This window comes from Miniopterus schreibersii (genome assembly GCF_964146895.1).
Source record: "Miniopterus schreibersii genome assembly, chromosome: 3".
NCBI lineage: Eukaryota > Metazoa > Chordata > Mammalia > Chiroptera > Miniopteridae > Miniopterus > Miniopterus schreibersii.
Window position 1 is genome coordinate 54088679 of NC_138103.1, and position 16119 is coordinate 54104797.

Here is a 16119-nt window from a genome sequence, read left to right on the forward strand (position 1 = left end):
TTCTTTAGCAGATTAATTGCTAGGAGATCATCACTTTAGTTACATAAAAGCTAAATGAAAGTTTTAATGTTTCTTTTCCAGCTGTATCACAATGTAACTTATTCCCACTCTTCAAGCAACTCCATTTTAAAAGTGGCTATTATCCACACCCTTTCTTTTAGTTTTACAATAAATAGCTATTATGAAAAAAACTGCAAATTGAAATGTTACTACTCTGTAAATTCATACTGTACATTAAGATTTTAGATAATCTGAAACCTATTACTTAGTTACCACTTATAATCTTAGTATTTAATAAAAGTTATTATACAGAATATTTTCACTTACAGAAAATTGGTTATACAGAGTAGAAACACACTTTGTACATGAACTGCTATAATAAAATAGATCAATGCTTGGCCAGTGTGGCTCAGTGGTTGAACATTGAACATGAACCAGGTCATGGTTCGATTCCAGGTCAAGGCACATGCCCAGGTTTCAGGCTTGATCCCCAGCAAGGGGCATGTAGGAGGAAGCTGATCAATGACTCTCTCTCATCACTGATGTTTCTCTTTCTCTCCCCCTCTTCCTTCCTCTCTCAGAAATCAATAAAAACATAAAAATCAAAATAGATCAAGGGATCATAGTGTTAAACTTTGCACATTCACTGCATTTAAAAACAAAATGAATATTGTAAATTTTAGAAATGTTTATTTTAGAAACACACAAAACTAAAATGAATATTTTAGTCCAAGAGCCTACAGAGGAAATGAGGAGCTACATGTTTATAGGTGCAAATTTTCATGAATATCCTTGCCATGATTTTAAGACCTAGAACACCTAGAATAGAGAACATTAGTTTGATTAAAAAATATTTAAATTAAAAAAAATTTACATATACAATATAAATAGATAAATAATATCACTTTCAGCACAAAAAATAATCATAAAGGTCAAAGAAAGCAGTGTATACCAAGCAAAACTATTTTTTTTACTTTTGAGTCAAATTCCATACTGGAAAAACTCAGAAAAGCCTATAACTATAGTTTTGCAGAAGTTGTTTAAGTACTTTTAAAACTCATCAAGGCTGCAAATTCTGTCAATAAATCAAATCAAATCAATATTTGTTAATGAGCATGTAAATGACAAAGTAAGCTGAGCAGGTTTAGAAAGTTGACTCATATTTTTTGACATCATCATGAAAACTCTGTGACTGACCGACACATCATTTCCAATGTCACCAGTAAGGCCTCAGTGTGTACTCCAGGACATACTTTTAAATTCTCAGGCAGTTCCTTAAGAATATTTGGGAGCTTCAGCAAAGTCTTTATATTTCTAGCATAAAGATCCAATAACCAGTCAGTATGAGCACTGGTGGTTTCCTTATAATTCTTATAAGCCATAAGCACTTCATTTAGATGAGTTAACCCTTTGAAAGCTAAGAGGAACTCTGAAGATAAATCAAAAATTGAACAAAAATTTAGCAACATCCTACTAAGTAAAAATGAGCCAAATTCAAGTTGCTGGTGGTAAAAATGTTTCTCAGTTTGTGCATGAAAGTTCTCCACTGTATCTTTTATTTTTGTGATAGCAAAGAGTTCTTCCTTGATTTGAGATGATAAAACATAATCCAAGGGCAATTCCCCCTTAGAGTTCCTCTGCTGTAAAAGCACTGGGCCTGTGAAAAGCAACACAAAATGTTAAAACATTTTTATTTTGGCAGCTTAACAGCTGTTTTCTCTCTCTTATTTAAAGCATCCAGGACTCTGTTTACAATCATATTTTGTACTAATTCATGTTGACATTATTAACTGGCTATACATATTGACTGCCTAATAAAGGCAGGTTTAAAAAAAACAAAATTCTAGTCAACTGCCTAATGACAGCTGCCTAAGTAATAATATATATGATTACAAATGAAAAACACTTTTATGAAACTTTATAAATTGTCATCTTAAAATAAAAATTTCAATGTTCCCAGAAGAAATTAACTAATATATTCATCTTAAATTCTGTGTAAGAGTCTTAAAGGTGTCTCATAAATCACCACAGGGAAAAGTAGTGCCCCCTTCCATTGATGACAGGTGATTGTAGCAGTGCAAAGACTGCAAAACCTTGCACTAACACAGAATACCATTCATTCACCATTGCTCATGTTCAGTTCTTAGTACAGGTAACCGATAAAAAAAATGTTAACTGCTCTGGGTCAAACTCAGATTTCATCCATCTATTCTAGCCAGCTGTCTACTTAAAAGCCACTGATGATAAGAGTTGGTCCTCTAGGTAGCAGAGGATGACGGAGGAGCAAGACAACCACTACTAAGTATCTGGTCACACAGCAAAGGACAGAAATATCTGAGTATCCATCAGTCAAGTCCTGTAATTACTTACACACTTGGCCATAAAATTGTTATAAGGAATATAAAGATTTTAGTACTAGCAGACAATCAGAAGGTTCTACCATAAAACATAGATCATACTGTCACAGAAAGAGAATAGATTATACCTGCTAAAACTCTTAATGATGAATCTGATCAGACATATATAGTGGTCTAGATATAAAATGTATTTAATATAAAAGATTAACCACTATGATATATGATTCATGTGTAATTTATGAAAAAGAGAATTCTAAATCAATATTAGGTTTATCTTCATTATATTGATATTTCAAAAAAAGTGCTAAAAGTTACGCCTGTTAAAAAAAATTACAACAAAATTACAGGCACAAGATACCAAAAGTAAAGGTTTCAGAAACACAACTAAACTCTTAAAATTATTGCTCTCAAGACTGAGTGACTTACAATGAAGTAATATAGTTACTAAAATGATGGTATCAAACCATTTGACAGGTCCAAACCCAGAATATGACTAAGGCAAAGATAAAAGGACCTTGATAAATGCAAGGTACATTTCCTCTTAGGACAAGGAACTCATTTTAACCAAGACCTTGGAAGAATTCACATTGGTTGGTATAATGCTATCATCCTCTTCTGAGGAGTTGGACTTAATACAATAATGGCTATTATATCACTTAGAATATGTGAAGCAAGGTCAAATATTGGCTTGGTATGTCAGATATATATGGTTGAATAGAAAAATGAAACACTTAGGAGACAGAACATTATGTTTCAGTAGACAAATAATACTAAAAAATGGAGAAATGAAAAATGTATTGATTATAGAATGGTGTCAGTAAAACACACACTAAGGCCTTTAGGGGGCAGGAGAAGACTATAAATAACTAAACATCTTAAGCTGCCATGCTATACAGCCTTTCTTAGAGAGAGATATATATAGTAAAAAGACATCTAAAGAAATATGCTTTCTATTTTCATGCAGAATAAAATAGCTTTAATCATGAGAGAAAATAATTTTAAATTTTAAGTTAAAATTCGTATAAAATATCCCAGGAAATTTATATAAATCTTTACTTCTGCATTATAACCTAGTCATCTGTTTTCCTTTGTTTTTCTTTTAAAACACAAATCAGTTTTGAATATTTTGATGAAAAATTTAAATTAAGTTCATACATAAGAAGAATGTAATTGAGAAGGGGTGGGGTCCTGAAAGCAGATATAAAATACCAGAAAAAGCAGTAGGTGAATATTAAGCTCAAGTTGCCTCTATCACAAAACCCCTGCACAACAGTTATTACCATCTGAAAATCCTCCTACTTTAACTTAATTGACTGCAAAATGTGAATGAAGATATTCCAGGATACCTTTTTTTTAATAGTCTGTAAAGAAATGACTCATTAAAAAAGATGAATTGAGTAGGCAGTTATATATAGGAAATGAAACAAGAATGAAAAATACAAGTAATCACAATTGAACATTTATATCCATTTATTAATAAGCTTTCAGAAATGGCCGTTTAACAAAAACATTACACACTTTAAGTAAAAGGATTAATTTAAAACCAACACACTCAATTCAAAATACATTCTCATACACAAACCTAAATAGGCTTAATACTACAATAAATAAATAAATGCATTTTATGAAAAGGCTTTTAATTCCTTCTAAATAAAAGGTGCTTGCACTCTAGGAGACTTTTTATTTTTACTTTTCATTCATATATAATAAAAGCATCTTTCCTTACAGATCTTAAATATATAAAATGCTATCTACCTCTGAGGGATTTATAAAAAAACTGGATAATTTATCAAAACCCGTTTAGCATAAATGCACTCACCCCCATGCTGGAGCAGCAGCTTGCCAATTTCTACATGTCCGTTTGACAGTGCATCATGCAAAGGAGTCACCCCGTCCACTTGAGTGAGCAGATCTACCTCTGGACAACGTTGCAAAATTTCCTGGACACACACTGTGTTGCCATAGTTACAGGCTTCATGCAAAGGCGTCCAGCCAGCATTGTCTAAATTAAAAATCAAGACAAGTTTTAAAACAGCAAAAGTAGGACTTTTGATAGTGAAGTAATGATACTCTACTTCTCTTATCAGTGTGACTTTCTAAGTGCTTCACATACAAATCGAATGCTCTGGTAAAAATGTCTAGGGTGCAATCACATTTATAAGATTAAGAAAAATAAATTGAAATATATTAAAACAATTGTATAACAATGATGTTGGGATCTGATCAGAATATGGACATCAAAAAATGTTTCTGTACTATTAGCTATAAATCAATTTATGATGAATTTCTTGGTTTTGCTATTGGTAATAAAGATATGTTAGGAAAATATACTTAAATTTTTCTTAACATTCACTTATCTATTTAATATCACAAATATTAAGATATTGGATTAGACCACAAAGATTTAGAACTTACCTTTAACATTGATGTCTATTCCTGGCAAAGAGAGAAGAAGAATCAATTTCTCCACTTGGTTATTTATGCAAGCTCTATGGAGGGCTGTTTCTCCTGCCATAAAATATTAATAGATTATTCCAGAGAAGACAAGATATCAACTAAAGAAAATAATCAAAGGGCATGAACTAGGAGATCTGGCCCCATGCCATAAAATTATTTATTGAGTTTTCCTTTTCACTGGTTTAAACATCTCGCATAAAAAAAAGAGGGAGGGGAACCCCACCGATCCACAGAGCTTCTGTTCTATCACCAATTCAGCAATGAAATTCTACTGCAAAAGATTTAACACAGGCATTGTCTCCCCCTAGTTCAAGGTTTAAAGCTTCAATCTCGCTATAAAACCCCAAATGATCAGAGAACACCAAAAATACTGGATTTTGCAGCAATAAAAGTTTAGAGTGCAATTGCCCTCTCTTAAATTTATTCATGAACCTACGTTAAATGTATGGCTCTTTTTAATACAGCATTTATAGCTTAATTCAAATGAATGTTTCTGGCTAAGCACGAGTGCCTCTACACACTCAAGTATAATTCAGAACTTCAAATCCATTAGATGGTTTGCTGCTTCTCAATAGGCTGTCTGGCTTGGCTACAGCAGCACAGAGAAAGAGAAATAGAGGAATCTTAATATAAACACACACACACACACACACACACACGAAAAAAAAAACAAAAAACCCTAGTACCATTTAAAGCTGAACAAGAGTGACAAATAGAATGGCAAAGTTGTTTTCTAGGAGAAATGCAATTAGTGCCTGCTGGCTAAAATCATGTACATCTATCTCTGTTATCACCAAGATTAATAAGATATAAGTGATCATTTGAAGTAAGGGGAATAAAAAAACCCCACAAACTTAAAAGTGCTTAGAAAACAAATGAAATACTGAATCAAATTCTTTCTTGCTGTAAAATACTAAGCACATTTTTAGTGTCCTGTTTTATAGACTATCTCTGTAACTTCTACCAAAACATTCTTTTACATGCATTGAAAAGCTTTTGAAGTTTTTCTCTACTACTTTTCAATTCTTTCTCCCTCCCAGTTCCTTCTGCTGTTCAGCCTAAAGTCATTCATATTCATTCTACTTTCTGACACAATAAACAAAGAAAAAGGACACTGTTTTATGAAGTTAATATCCGAGTTCTCATTTAATACATTTTTTTCACATTTTGAGCCAAATGGGCATTCTGAATTTGTGATATGCAATTATGAACTTTTATCATATTGAAAGGGTATAAGAGCTTCACTGTTACTGTTTCCACTGGTGTCATAACGATAATGTATGTATTAAAAAGACAATACTGCACATAAACAAGAGACTCAGAAATTTACTTTGGCCAAGTATAGAGTTCTAAAACGTAACATATTTGTGAGTTAAGAGATGCCTAAGTAAAAGAGGTGCTGGAGTGAATTATTACAACGCTATTCTTGTTACCCCATCCTTTAGGTACTTAGGTTCCAGTATAGTTAGAACCAAAAGCCAAACACATTTCGTAGTCTGGGCTCAATGCCTGGAAGAAAAGAGTCCATATGCTTAACACAGCTATGTAACATAGCCTACTCCTCATTCTTTGTTCACAAAATGTCTAGGACTGAAAGACATGAAGACTGCATTATACTTTCAAATCAAAAGACACTGATCCTAAGCAGCAAAGGTTGAGGTAGAATAAAAAAGTAAGGAGGGCAAGTCTGGGAAGACCTCAATGTGAGCTATACACTGTATTTTGTATCTGAGAGGTAGGGGGAGAAGAGAAGGGAAGGAATACTCTATTACACTGGGTATTAAAATTTGCTTTCTTCAAATAAATGACAGTTCAAGAAAATAATATGCTTTTCAGGGAAGTGTTTCCAGGACCTACTCTAACAGTTAAGTTCAGGTACTCATCAGGACCAGTGTGTAAAACTTGCAAATACTGATTACAACCATGAAAAGTTCCTAGCATAAATTAATTGAGACATTTAGAATACCTTTTAAATTAGTCTTGTGGAAATTCATCTTTGTTACTAAAGAGGGGCAATTCTCCTTGGAAAAGGACAATTCTCCTTCTGACTTCTTTTTCCATCTTTTTAATGATGAGGAACATTTAGCAAGGTTCAGTTCTCTGAAAAGAATGTAAGAAATAATAAAAGCTTGTTTTTTACCAAGGTATGACAAGCATATATTAGATGTTATTTTCAAAAATCTGGCCCTCTTTTAATTTAAACCCCTTTATTCATTCAAATCTTTATTGCTTTCTATTTTTACATTTATTTCAACTGTACAGAAACAAATTTTAAGGCATTAATTTTCATTTTATTAACTCTGTACCCCCAACTGCCCACTGAAAAGTTTATGAATATGAAATGTCATGTAGAGAAAGAGACCAAATACACAATATTTGGCAGAGAGAATAAAGCAAAATGCTAAAATTAAAATGTAGGTCTCTGCTCTCCATTCTTATTTTAATATCTGATCCTATTCTCTTCTTCCTAAAAACACTTCTGGTTTTCTGAGTTTTATACAACATACTTTTAGAGGAAGGTTTCTCATTTTGGGGGAAGCTATTATAACAATTCAAACTATCTCCCATAATCATGGATTCTGAAATCCACCTTTATTACATGCTAGTAGTAACTTAAATCACAGGGCAACAATTGTGGGAAACAATAATGTGATGAATAGTTTTATTTCTTTTGGAAAGCACTTAGTAGAAAGAAAGCATGTGCCTTGAATTAAAGAAAGTGAAAATCTGGATCATGTGTATTTATAGGTATAAAACTGAGTTTTCTACTAATTCAGAGTTTTCGGTATAATTCAGAAAATATCACAGATAACTATAAAGTTAAAGAAATGTGTCAGAAAAAGAGGTGTCCTCTAAAACAAAGCATAGTTGGTATATAATCATTACACACCGTAACTCTGGTAGCCCTTCAACTTGTTTCTGTTTAGCACCATTCAGCATGAGTAACGCCCTCTGAGATTCAAGACAAGGCCGCTGTCCTATTTTCTTTGGTGTCTGCATCTTTCCAGTTCCATGCCCGCCAGTTTTCCCCAAAGCTGGCAAATAGGAATATACCTGTCACAAAATAGTATTATATTAGTTTCTCAACTACAAAGACCTGGAAAGCAGTAAAAATTACTTGATTCATTTCACCATGTAATTTTGTTTATATTTTCTTGGTTTCATCACTATGGTTGTCACCCAATCTCATTTGAACATACTAAAATATCAAGAAAGCTACTAGTTCCATATCATTAAGTCAATATGACGTACACAGAAAAATGTCTTCTTGAAAATAATTATATTTTTCAAATTCAATTATGATGCTCATTTAGAAAAGTTCTTTTGATTAGTCTTATTCCCAACTTGTTATAATTCATTTGCATATTTTAATTATTTATGGTTTATGAACAACTGGTATTTTGTCACTTCCATTTTAGTAATGCCTTCCTTCAACAGAAAACAAGTCTGGAATAAACAGAATAAAGAGTGTAAAAGTTGTTAAAGAAAGGATTGTTGCAAAACAGTCAGATTTGCCCAATCTGACCCATTAGCAACTATATTTCTCATTTGTTGAGGAAACTTCTGGATATACTAGATATTAATGATAGTAAAAGACAGCCAAAGCCCTGGCTGGTGTGGCTCAGCTGGTTTAGCGCTGTCCCATGCACTGAGAGGTAGCCAGTTCCATTCCAGGTCAGGGCACACACCCAGCTTGGGGGCTCAATCCCCAGGAGGTGGTGTGCAGGAGGTAGCCAAGATGTTTCTTTCTCTCTCTCTCTCCCTCCTTCTCCTTTTCTCTCTCTCTAAAATCAATAAAAATGTATTAAAAAACAAAAAACAGCCAAGATAAAACTGGAAAAACTTGGATCAAATGCAGCTTACATGTGTGTATATACAGAATAAAAGGGAACCTTGGATATCATCTGTAATTTTTATTTTTAAATACCATTAAATACTATGTAAAATTTTTTTGGCTCTAGGTCTTCCTTTTTTAATTAAACTAATTGGGGTGACATTGGTTAATAAGATTATATAGGTTTCAAGTGTATATTTCTATGATACATGATCTGTACATTCCACCCACCACCCAAAGTCAGATCATATTCCATCACCATATATTTTGCCCCCTTTATTCTTTACCACCCCCTCACCCTCCCCTCTGGTAACCACCATACTGTTGTCTGTGTCTATGAGTTTCAGTTTTATATCTCACTTATGAATGAAATCATATGGTTCTTAGCTTTTTCTGACTTATTTCGCATAACATGTTATTTTCAAGGTCTATCCATGTTGTCGCAAATAGCAGTAGGTCTTTCTAAAATAATAATCTTATGTGCTATGGCCAATTATTAGGAAACAATTATTCTTGTATTATTTTTTGTTATTAATCCTTAATTACTCTCAAGTAACTAAACTTTCTATTCACTAATTACTCAATTATTGAGATAGAAAAATACATACTCGTATGTGGATTTGAAAGATTTATCATTAATATGCTGTAATTATTAGAAACAACTAATATTTTAAAATTGAATTTATGAACTCACTTCTTGGAAATTAAAACTGGTACTTACCATTTTCTGAAGAGAGAGTGGCTCAGAAGAAATACTGATGGAACTTTGTAAACACAACTTTTTAAAAACTGCTTCTGCAACAAACATTTGAAGCCAAGAGGAGGAAAAGGAACAAATAAAAATCTCTAATTCCTGTGATGAAAAGTCTATAGAAAACAAGAGAAGTAAATATAGTTACTGCTACACCCTATAAAATTTCTTTCTATAGACTATCTCCTCTGTGGATTTTATTCACGCAAATGACGATTTCTACACCAGTAAAATTCAACCACATAATTTTAAACCATGAAAAATAGATAATGTTCCTATTCCTTGCCTTTGATGAGAAATTGTTTTATGGTAATGTCCTCACATTTGAAACAATCATTACTTTTTATTATTTTAAATAAAAGTCTTGAAATTATATATATGTGTGTGTGTGTGTGTGTGTGTGTGTGTGTGTGTGTGTGTGTGTATATATATCTGAAAAGACTGATGATATATGGATAGACACGGGATTTATCTCTATACTTTCCAATTAATGTTAAAAGTATCTCCCCACAATAGGGTTGCACCTTTGGAAAACCTGTAGTTGGTTGCTACATGGGCACAGGTGTACTTAATTTGCAGTGATCACTCTTGAGCTGAGAGGAATAAATTATACTCCTTCTCCTGACAATACCCATGAATCCCAATACTGCAGAGAAGGAGGAAAGAAGGGAAAATGTAACGCAAGAGAATGTGTAAGGATTTCTAGAAGTTTGCACCCACTCTACTATGGTAAGTGCGGGGAGGGGAAGAAAGTATAATTTTAAATGACAAAATAAGAACACCAAGAGTCTCAAGTCCCTTTTCAAAATCCTCAAGTTCTCCAATAACATGGAAATGCATAAATATACACAACTCAAAAGTGATAAAGAACTAGAATGACTATTTCCCATGTTACCTATTTAATATTATGAGTTCTTTATTAATATTCTCTGCATAAGAAAATTGATAATACAATGGAATGCTAAAAAATAAGAGGCCGATCAATAGACAATAGGAGAGCTAAAATTAAGCAAAAACAAAGATAAAAAAGTTGTGATATTATACAATTAGGCAGATTAACTACAAAAACTAGAAAAACATAAAATTAGGAATAGTCAATAAAATTAGCAAAATAAACATAATAGGTTAAAATACACTTTAAAAATTGGACAGAATGGCCAGATAGGCTTGACGTTCCAGCCAAGACGGTAGAGCAGGTAAATGCTGTGCTCGCCTTCCATGATCACATCAAAATTACAACTAAATTATAGAACAATCACCCTTGAAAACTACCTGAAGACTAGATGAACAGAAATCTTATAACCAAGGAAATACAGAAGAAGCCACATGGAGAGTGATGGGGGACGACGACGACGCAAATGTGATGATCCTACACCCATGTGTGGCAGTTAAGTATTGGGTCAGCTGTGGAGGTCCTCTGGGATAAATGAGGGATCCCAGCCCCACACCAGAATCCCCAGCCTAGAGCACCAGGGCCTGGAGGAAAAATCCCCAAAAGACCCAACTGTGAAAATCAACAAGACTCTATCCAGGTAAGATGGAGGGCTGCTGTAGACCCACCCAGGCTTCCTTTCAAACAGCCCAGCCACAGACTCACTCATTCACAAATACTCACCCTAAGTTCCAGCAAAGGGACAGCAGCTTGAAAAGCATCAGGGACATGAGAGAAGGACCTGAATTGTCTGACTCCAGGGTAAGGGCTCTCTCCAGGACAGAACTGCTGGCAGACAACACTGCTCCTTTGTTGAGCCCTTCCCCCTGCCAGTCTGCAGGAGCAGGAGGGGGACAAGTCTGAATTTCCATCATCCTGGCTAACATGGCTCACCCTACCCTGTGATTCCAAGACCCCACCACACCAATGCACAAACAGGCTAGAACCTCTTTCAGTGGTTGTTTCTCACAAGTGGCCAACTTAGTATGTGCTTTGGACTTTCCTAAAATCTCTCAAAGGTCCACAAACCTCAACAAGCAGTGATTGGCCTTGGCATGCCCTGAACCACTTGCTAAGCAACCCAAGCCTGGCACTAGTGGTAGCCAGCCTTTGATTCCCAGGATAGTATCTCCCAGGTACCTCTCCAAGCCCAGCACAGGCTGGGGCAGCAGATCACTTTGTAGCTACTACCAGGTGGCCACTGCCCAAGGACAGGCAGTGGCTGACCTTGGCCTGCAGCGCAACCCCTCCCAGGAGGCTCCAGAACCAACACACCTGGTAGGTGGCCTCAGACCACAACAGAGAACCATGCAATCTGATCCTCAAACTACACACATAAAGGGTAGACTCTCCAGGCACCAGAGCTCTGCTAAAACAAATCTAGCTCTGAGGGACAAGCCCGCCCATAACAGTGCGTCTGCTATAGTCATGGCCAGTCCTACAGACAGCCAGCATGAGGGTCAATACCATCCACTGATGTGACAATAGCAATCAAGGCTCAACTACAAGAGGAGAGTACACACAACCCACAGAAGAGATATATCCCTGAAGGACCCAGCTTACGTGACCAGGATGACTGTGCCACTAGGACTCACAGGATACCTACTACATAAGAACACACTGCCAAGCCTGGAAGGGGTAGAAGATCTACCTAACATGTAGAAACAAACACAGAGAGGAAGCGAAAATGAGAAGACAACCTTCCGAATGGGTGAAGAAATCCTGCCATTTGAGATAACATAGATGGACCTAGAGGAAATTATGCTAAGTGAAATAAGTCACACAGAGAAAAGACAAAAAAGATATGATTTCTTTTATGTGGAATGAAAAATAATAATGAATAAACAAAACAGAAACAAACTCATAAATACAGAGAACAGACTGACTGTCGCCAGATGAAAAGGAGTCTGTGGGGTTGGATACAAATTAGCAGTTATGATCTGGCAGGGTAGCTCAGCTGGTTGGAGTGTCGTCCAGCGCACCAAAAGGATGTGGGTTAAATTCCCAGTCAGGGCACATACCTAGGTTTCGGGTTTGATCCCCAGTCAGGGCATGTACAGGAGGCAACAAATTAGTGTTTTTCTCTTCTTTCTCTCTCTCCCTTCTTCTCTCTCTAAAATCAGTAAGAACAGGTCCTTAGGTTAGGATTTAAAAAAAAAAAATTAGCAGGTACAAAACAGTCATGGGATGTATGTAAAGTGTGGAATAAGAAATATAGTCAATAATACTGCAATAAGTAGATATGGTGTCATGTGGGTACTAGACTTATTGGGGGGATCACTTCATAAGTTATATAAATGTATAACCATTATACTGTACACCTGAAATTAATATAACATTGAACATCAACTATAATTGAAAAAGAAATTTAAAAAAAAACAACTGATATTTTCCAATAGAATTATTATACAAGCCACATTATATTTAAAAATGGACAGGATGATAAACATATCAATATAGAGTATAAAACTTGACCGCCCCACTCTGGGGCTGATTTCCCTTAGACTGTCGGACACCCAGTGAAAGTCCTGTCCTGTTCAGATGCCTTCCCAAAAGGCTTGAGCTCTCACGTCCTTGTGTCCTTGCAGTCCTTGAATGTTCCTTTTTTAATTGGGGGCTGGTTGTGTCTGGGGTGTGAAGGAATGATGGGATTCCAGGGAACATTTGGCAATTTTTGGTTGTCACAGCTGGGGAAGTGCTATTGGCCTCTAGTGGGCAAAGACCAGGGATGTCACTAAACATTCTATAATTCACAGTTCAGAGGTCAGGATCCCCCCCAAAACAAAGAATTATCAGGCCCAAAACATAAAAAGTGCCCAGGCTAAGAAAGAAACTGCCTTGACTAAAGAGATCTGAGGTTCTTGCCTTGTGGACAAACAGCTCTGCTCTGATGTCAAGTAGAGCCTACCTACCCCCATACAGACATGATAACTGAATTCAACAACCCTTTGCAAAATGGCCTCAACAGAAGTACAAATTTGCAAGAACTGGAAAGGAGAAAAATTATTTACAACCTTTTATTACAACGGACTACTCATAACCTTCTAGGTTTTAGTATTATCTGAAACTGTGCAAGCAGTAAACTGAAGAATCATCTTTTGAACATTAAATCTCTACTCGTGTACATTTTTAAAAAGCACATCTGCCTTGGCTGGTGTGGCTCAGTTGGTTGGCGCATCTTCCCAAACACCAGAAGGTGGTGAGTTCAATACCTGGTCAGGGCACATATCCAGGCTGTGGGTTGAATCCCTGGTTTGGGCACATGAGGAAGGCAGCTGATGGATGTCCCCCACCTCTCTCCCTCTTCCTCTCTCTCTCAAGTCAATAAAAACATATCCTTGAATGAGGATTAAAAAAATAAAAAAACATATCTATCATCACAGAGTTTATTATAATCAATTGATCTCAACTCTAACCAGAGGCAAAAGCAAAGCATAAGTAACCATGAATAACTTGTACTATAAGTTCAAAAGAGTATTCACCTTGGAACTTCCAAATAGGATTTTTCATCTAGAAAGAGCGTTTGATAGTTTTAAAGAAACAGTAAATACAAACTACAATGGATCCACACAGTCAGGAAACATGTGCAAAGGGAATGATAAATAACATATGAACAAAAGAATATGAGAAATTTAGCCCTGGACTGTAAGATCTTTCCTTAAAGGATCATTTTTGTAGCCCTCATAGCTTGTAGTTCACTAACCTACACAGAATAAATATTTAGTAATTGATACATGAATTACAAAATAACTGGACAAATTACTCTAAAGAGCCACTCCAGGATGATCTTTTTTAAAAAGTTAATTGGATCATGCCACTCCCTTTTGAAAATGGTTTCTAACTCCTTAACATTACTTAAAAGTTCCTAAGCAAACTCCACTTCCCCTTCTTTGGCTTTATTCTGGCCACTCTTCTTACTACTTGCCATCAGCCGGGCACCAGAGGATTCCCAACAGGCCCAGCTTTTCCCTATCTCAGAGTTTTGGTAAATGTGTCTTCTGACTGGAACCAGCTTCTCCAACTCTGCCAGGCTCCTACTTATTCTTCAGGTTCTGCTTTTCATAACCACCCACCAAAGTTACTTCACTCATCTCAACACCTAGTTTTTCTCATTTGGAGCACATAGTATTTTTAATGTAACATTAACTTAATTACAGTCTGCCTCTTCCACTGAAAACTCCAAAAAAAAAAACAAGAACCATGTTTTGTTTTGTTCTTCCACTGCATATGAAGTGTTTAGATCAATGACTGGTAGAATGCCAATAAAAATGTGTTAAGTAAATGAAGGGAATACAAACATTTTGACTGAGGCAATTAGTAAAACCATAAAAATTTAATTTATGGAAGAGGTTTGAAGTATGGAGAAGGATTGGCATAGGGATTTAATAAAGGCAAATAGTCTGGCCAGTGTTGCTCAGTGGTTGAGCATCAACCCATGAACTAAGAGATCCCGGGTTTGATTTCTGGTCAGGGCACATACCCAGGTTGTGGGCCCAATCCCCAGTAGGGGCCATGCAGAAGGCAGCTGACCGATGTCTCTCTCTCTTTGATGTTTCTATCCCTCTCCTTTTCTCTTTCTAAAAATCAATAAAAACATTTTTTTTTTAAAAAAAAGGTAAATAAAGGTTTGGAAAAACTACTTATCAGCAACAGATGACAAAGCCTGATAAAGGAAAAGGAAGCTTTATTAAAGCTATCTAAAGATGTGAAAAATATTATAGATTTTGATGTTTTCTTCCCACTGAAAACAGGAGAAGAAATAAGTTTAAGTTAGAGACATATCAACTATGTTTTGTTGCCTATTATTATGAATTAAGTTTTACTGGAATACAACCATGTTCATTTATGTATTGTGTACCACTGCTTTTTACTACAACCACAGAGATGAGTAGCTGGGACAGAGACTATAAAGCCAAAAATATTTACTACCTGGTACATTACAAAACAACGTTTGCCAGTTTCAACTAGGTGTAACAAAGAAAATTCAGATCAGTTGATTATAATAATCATATAGAAAGGACAGAAGGAAACTGTTCAAAGTGATTAGAAATAAAGAATGGCATCTGTGTGGGATTGATGGACATGAGATCTGATGGAAAGAAGAATTTTACTTACGTACTAAAATACCTTTTGCCTTAATTTTCTATAAAACAATTAACTAACAACAATTTTACTAAACTAAAATTAATTCAATAAATCTGAGTAGCATCATAACATGAATTTTATACTTTTGGACTAGGAAAAACTAAAACATCCAGTTTGCCATAAATGAGAATGACAGGCCATTATCTTCAACTGGAAGTTCTGTAGCAGCCAAATGATAACATATTTACTAATGACTTACAAAAAGCAAAAAATAGTAACTGAGCTGAATAATACAAAGAAAAAAAAATTTTTTTTTTTTTAAAAGGGAATATTCTCAGAGAAAAGGAAGTGGTTCTTTATGAAAATATCAAAATATTGACAAAAAGGTAATTATCAGAACATCCTTTTCACTTGTTGGGATAAGTGTATTATTCTACCGGCTCTATAATAGACACTTTAATTTTGCATGTTAGCAGTAAAAAAGCTATTGCTCTTAAGGGTAAACTGCTCACTTGATTTTTCCCTCTTGACAAAGGTTAAAAAGCACGATGCAGTAACAACAAAAATTTAGGAAGATAGTCGCTTGAAATATTTTGAGAAATATATGTTACATTTTTAAGAACTGCCTATCTGGCCTAAATTGAAGCCTAAAGAACTAACTGTGTGTATGTTTTGAGAAGGGTAAGGAAAGACTTACACATAC

At 35.2% G+C, this 16119-nt stretch overlaps 1 protein-coding gene across 3 annotated transcripts in view; it reads right to left on the reverse strand.

Annotated features, from left to right (window-relative positions):
• Window positions 1-670: 670 nt before the first annotated feature.
• SLF1 (SMC5-SMC6 complex localization factor 1) overlaps window positions 671-16119 on the reverse strand; it is a 59698-nt gene continuing 44249 nt past the window's right edge. For 2 of the 3 annotated variants that reach the window (XM_081132584.1, XM_081132582.1), the window contains 6 exons: window positions 9371-9516; window positions 7705-7868; window positions 6781-6914; window positions 4773-4865; window positions 4177-4359; window positions 671-1657 (listed from right to left, as the gene is read on the reverse strand). In XM_081132584.1, coding sequence (XP_080988710.1) covers window positions 1176-1657; window positions 4177-4359; window positions 4773-4865; window positions 6781-6914; window positions 7705-7868; window positions 9371-9516 — 1202 coding nt within the window. In that variant the 3' untranslated portion in view covers window positions 671-1175. The remainder of the gene's footprint in view (window positions 1658-4176; window positions 4360-4772; window positions 4866-6780; window positions 6915-7704; window positions 7869-9370; window positions 9517-16119) is intronic. The other variant, XM_081132583.1, reaches the window with a different exon arrangement.